This window comes from Lipotes vexillifer, unplaced genomic scaffold, assembly GCF_000442215.2.
Source record: "Lipotes vexillifer unplaced genomic scaffold, Lipotes_vexillifer_v1.1 scaffold575, whole genome shotgun sequence".
Taxonomy (NCBI): Eukaryota; Metazoa; Chordata; class Mammalia; order Artiodactyla; family Lipotidae; genus Lipotes; species Lipotes vexillifer.
Window position 1 is genome coordinate 1,013,481 of NW_006780198.1, and position 5,156 is coordinate 1,018,636.

The 5,156-nt window shown below is 64.5% G+C and overlaps 1 protein-coding gene across 3 annotated transcripts in view; it reads right to left on the reverse strand.

Moving 5' to 3' along the window:
• Window positions 1-1,120: 1,120 nt before the first annotated feature.
• PLEKHG5 (pleckstrin homology and RhoGEF domain containing G5) overlaps window positions 1,121-5,156 on the reverse strand; it is a 28,058-nt gene continuing 24,022 nt past the window's right edge. For 2 of the 3 annotated variants that reach the window (XM_007453293.1, XM_007453291.1), the window contains exons 12-20: window positions 4,855-5,004; window positions 4,390-4,500; window positions 4,097-4,246; window positions 3,876-4,013; window positions 3,590-3,709; window positions 2,848-2,980; window positions 2,639-2,754; window positions 2,365-2,546; window positions 1,121-1,901 (exon numbers count right to left, since the gene is read on the reverse strand). In XM_007453293.1, the coding sequence (XP_007453355.1) occupies window positions 1,121-1,901; window positions 2,365-2,546; window positions 2,639-2,754; window positions 2,848-2,980; window positions 3,590-3,709; window positions 3,876-4,013; window positions 4,097-4,246; window positions 4,390-4,500; window positions 4,855-5,004 (1,881 nt within the window). The remainder of the gene's footprint in view (window positions 1,902-2,364; window positions 2,547-2,638; window positions 2,755-2,847; window positions 2,981-3,589; window positions 3,710-3,875; window positions 4,014-4,096; window positions 4,247-4,389; window positions 4,501-4,854; window positions 5,005-5,156) is intronic. The other variant, XM_007453292.1, reaches the window with a different exon arrangement.

The window sequence follows — 5,156 nt, forward strand, 5'->3', positions numbered from 1 at the left end:
CCCCCCCCCCGCCCTGGAGGAGACTCCTAAGGGACGCTCGGCAGAGCCTGAGACCGTGGCCCACCCTGGCATAAGCTCAGAGGGGTGGCTCAGGCCGGGGCACTCTAAGGTACCACGTGGGGGACGGCACCTCGTGAGGGGCTCTAGTGGTGGGCCTCTTGTCTGCGGCAGGGGACAGGGGTTGATCTTGGGAGTACAGGTCAGGCGACCTCCGCCCCACTAATTCACTTCTGCTCCCACAGTCTCTCTCAGCGGGGCCCCACCAGAGGGAGGGGGCGGGAACCCAGGGAGGCGCCCCAGTGCACCTGAGTCCGGAAAGGGGGGCGTTCCAGAAGCAAAGGACTCTTTCCGGTGGAGTATATACAAGTCTTTATAAAAGAATCAAAAGCTCAATAAATATGCAACTTTACACAGAGCCCAACCCAAGGACTGGGTGGGAGGGAGGGAGGGAGGGAGGGAGGGAGGGAAGGAGGCGTCCCGTTTGGGGCCAGATGAGGATGGAAGTGGGAAGGGCTGCCTGGGATCCCAGCCCTGGAGCCCAGACCAGAGGCTTGGAGCTGGTGACTCCGGGGGTATTGGGCAAGGGACCCTGCCTAGGCTGGGGGGCGGAGGCACAGGCAGGTTAGTGACAGTGGTGGCTGTAATGGAGCCCTGCAGCCTGGGCCTGGGCCTCTGCTGAGCCCTCCTCCACTTCCAGCCAGTCTGGCAAAGTGCAAATTGGGCCCTGGGGGCGGTGGCAGGGGTCCTGCCCAGCACTCTGGCTGGGGCACACATAAGGCAGCAGCTGGAGCAGGGGCCGGCACACCCCAGGAAGCGTGCTGTCTGCTGTCCCTTGGTCAGTGGCACCCCTGGGAGCCTCCCTCTGCTCAGACCTCCCTGCAGTGGAGAGGAGGGGAGAGATGGTCCTTCCTTGGCTGAAGGCACGCGGAGGGGCCCCAGCCACCCTCTCCTCCCGACGGGGAGCCTCAGGCGTCTTCTTCACCACTGCCCACGTTTCATCCTCACCAGGTGCTGAGGCTGGTCTCAGGCTCCCTCTCCCACACCCGTCCCCAAATGCCATCTGCTCCCCGCCATGACAGTGCCCCCAGCACACTGGGCCACCTGCCCCAGGCCAGGCCACTCACGAGGCAGTGAGGGTGGAGTTAAGCAGCAGGGTGGTCCTGATTCGGTAGAGCTGGGCCAACGTCAGCTTCCTGTGCTGGGCAGAGGTCCCTGGGGGGTGCTCAGGCTGGACCCTGGGCGAGGCCCCCGAGGACAGCTCTCTGCTCCTCCTGGTGGGTCCTTTGGGCTCCCCAGCTGGACAGCCGGCTCCACCCTCCAGCTCTGACAGCTCGGGGCCACTGCCAGGGCCTGGTGTCCCCTGGCAATCCCAGCTGGGCCCAGCTTCCTGAGGGGAGCCCTGAGTCCTGGTGCCAGGGACGGTAGCAGCCAAGCAGAGTTCCGACAGGCTGCGGCTAGGGGCTGGGGGCTCTCCACGGGTGGTGGCCCCCGACAGCAGCTGGAGGAGACTGGCCTCAGATTTGGACTTGAGCAGGTGGGGCAGACAGGGCAGCAGCTGGACAGGAGTGCGTCGGCGGAGGCGCGGCGAGGGTGGGGGTGAAGGGGCTCGCGATGACTCTGGGGGCCGGAGTGCTGGCTCCACCGTAGGGGCCGGGGCCATAAAGTCTTGCAGGGAGGTTGGGGAGAGGGTGCCGTAGGCGGAGTCTATAGAGCAGGAGCGGCCATCCACTGGGCCCAGGGGCAGCAGCTCGCTGGTGGGCGTGACAGACGAGGCGGTGGTGCCGAGAGAGGTCTCGTCTGATTGGGAGCTGAAGGGGCCGCCCTCGAACTCGGGAGAGGACAGCATCCCCCCAGGCTCCACCACCACCATGGCCAGGGTCTCCGTGGAGCCATCCGAGACACTGTGGAGCCGAGAGGAGAGTCAGCCGAGCCAAAGGAAACCGCGATGGTGCAGCCCACGCTGGGCACTGCAGAAGTCTACAGCCTCTGCCCTCCTGGAGCTCAAGGCTCAAGAGATGGCAAGCAGGTGGCACCCGAGCCCACAACACAGGTATCAGTAACGGTGTCTGTCGTGACCACAGCATCTCCTGTTGGATACAGTCTAAGAATCTTGAGCTCAGCTCCAGGCAGCTACCACTAATGTATCAGACTTGGCACTCAAGTTGAAAACCGTTTGCCATCCTCCCCTGGACTCTGGTGGGAGACGGAGCCCCCGTCCCCACCCCCACTGGGTTCCCATCATAAAGCCATTCAGAGGAAAGGGGTGTGACCGGCCCTGTCCAGTGCCAGCGGCCTCAGGGTCAGGAGTCCTGGCTGGAGTACCTGCCCTGCTCTGGCTTGCTGGGCGGTCCTGGGCCAACATACCAGCGCTGCGAGTCGAGGCTGCTGCTGCTCTTGCGCAGGGCGGTAGGGGAACTGGCAGCCGACGCGCTGCTCTCCCCTCCTTCCTCGTCCTCGTCCTCCTGCCCGTCCTCCTCCTCTTCCAGGCTCTGCAGGTGCTGCTGGCTGCCTGGGTGCTCCTGCACACGCAGCTGCTGAAGCTGGCTCTGCAGGGGTTGGGTGCGCAGGGCCCCAGCGGGCTGTGAGCAGCGGTCCCCACCAGACCGCCCTGCCAGCCTGCCCACCGCTCTGCTCTCACCTGGGCATCGTAGATGGCGTCCACCCAGCCACGGCACAAAGCCTGGCCGCTGGCCTGGAACGTGTAGGCCCCCACAGCACTGTGGAACTCGTTCAGGTAGATGAGAAGGAAGGACCCTGGTTAGGAAGGGCTCACCTCAGTGCTGGCTGAGACCACGGCCCCCGCCCGTCCCAGGCCCTGCCCAGGGCCGGCGGGGCCGGGCTCCTCACCAGGGTCCCGAAGCTCCCGGCACACGATCTTTTCCACCAGCAGTGGCGGCCTGATCACCTTGGTCCTCTCTGCCTTCTTCACTGCCTTGGTCACCAGGAGCAGGTCAGTGAAGAGAAAGCAGTACACGTCCATCTGGGGGATGGGAGGCCGCGGGATCAGAAGCCAGAGGTCAGGGCCAGGGCAGGGACCCTCAGCCTGTCTGCGGCCACAGCCTCCCCTGGGGGTACTGGTGTCAAACACCTCCCTTCCCCCACTCCCCACGAATCTGAGAGTAAACTTCAAATGAAGGGCGAGCCGACTTTCTTTCATCAAGCTATATACTTGTGATTTATGCCTGTTAAAAGTTTACATTAAAGAGGAAAAGGAAGGTGGTTTTAAAATCACGCTTTGTAGGCTCCGGGTTACACAGTGCCTGAAAAATTCATAGCTCAGTAGCAAGACGCTGGGCTGTTCCTGTCCTGCTCACGGAAGGTGCCCCCTCCTTTCCACCAGGAACACATGTGGCACTGGCAAGTGGGCTAGAATGGCACCTGATGGGCTGGGACCCGGCTGCTGTATTTGTAAAGAGTAAACTGCAGCCAGATAATCATCCCTCATATGATCATAAAAGTCACCAGTTCTTAAATTGCCACCCAGGTGACTGGGCAGCTAAGAATCACAAGCGGTCCCAAGGAAGGGGTGTTGGAAACCCACAGGGTGAGAGGGGGTGGGGAGAGGACCCTGGGTGTGCGGTGGAGTCACCTTGCTGTCCTTCCCCTCCTTCATCCTCAGGCTCCCTTCCAGCAGCAGCTGGCGTGTCTCCTCAGGGGAGGCGCCAGGGATGGGTGCTGTCAGGTCCAGATGTAGAAATTCCTTCAGGAGCTGGGGGTTTGGGGGGGCAGGTGCAGGAGAGGTCAGAGTCTGCCTCCTCATCTCAGCGAGGAGTTCTCCAGAGAGATTCCCAGCGTAGCCTCCCGTCTGTCTGCCAGTTTGGCCCTTCCTCGCTCCCAGCAGGGCCAGCGACCACTGCACAGACGGAGGCGCCCACCTTGTCCACCTCGTCGTTGCTGCCCTCCACCACCTCGTAGGCGTCGATGCGGCTCACCACGGCCGCCAGCCGCTGCCTCTCCTGTCGCTGCCGCATGCACGCGTTCACGTGGTGGATGAAGCGCTCCACCGAGCCGATCTACGGGTGGGCCAGGGCAGTTCAGGTACAGGGCCAGGAGGAGCCGCAAGCCAGGGAAGGACCCTGCCCGCCGCCCCAGTTACCATGGTGACGACGGCCTCCTTGGCGCGCGGCTCGTCGGTCTTCCTTAGCACCGACTTGAGCAGCAGCGGGTACTTGGTGAGCCGCTGGTGGGGCTTGGCCAGCATGTCGCTCAGCTTCAGCCGCTGGCACTGCTGGTGCTTCTCGGCCCACTGCGGCGGGGAGGCGGGGGCGGAGCTCATGGCAGGCCACGCCCAGCGCCAGCCCCCCCCCCCCCCCCTGCCGACGCACCTGCCGCCCAGGTGGGCCCACCGTCCTGTGCCCTGGCCCAGCAGCGAGCCCCACCCGCCCTCACCGTGACGTAGGCCCGGAAGAGGTCGTTGTCGCGTAGTAGGCCCCGCATGTACTCCATGCAGCCCTCCTCCTCCATGCAGTATCGGATGTAGGGCTTGAAGAGGGAGCCGAACTGGCGCAGGGCGGAACAAGCACAGCACCCGTTACCGCGCACTCCCCGCGGGCTGGGCCCGGCAGGCACTCGCTCTTCCTTACTGCCTTTCGCGACCACCGCAGGGGGCAAGCTTATTATCCCTGTTTTCCACGTGAGGAAACAGCCTCAGCGAAAGCGATCACCCTCGGCCAGATAGCAACGGTACACGGCCAGGTGGGGTTCACACCAGTGCAACCGATTCTGAATTCCACGCCTCTGACCACTAAGGGTCATTCGGGCCATCGGTCAGGGGGAGGCTGGGGTGGTGGGCAGATAGCATCGACGCCCCAGCCCCGCCTCAGTGTCCCTGCCTGCGTCCGACCCGGCCCGTACCATCTTAAAGCCTTTGAGGAAATCCCCGGGCTGCAGCAGCGCCCGCGTGCGCCGCGCCTTCTCCAGCACTGGCGCCATCACGCTGCCCCACAGCCCGCGGTGCAGCCGCGCGATCTCCGGGACGTTGCTGAACAGGCGCTCCGCCTCCACCTGTGGGTGGGTGGGAGGTGCGCTCGGCCCCGCCCCTCTACCGGGCCCCGCCCCTGACCATCTCCCTCCCCTCCCCTCCCACCACCCGTAGGCCCCGCTCCCACCTTTCTTCAGCACGCCCCCATCCCCACCCCCTGGTTCCAGGCCCCGCC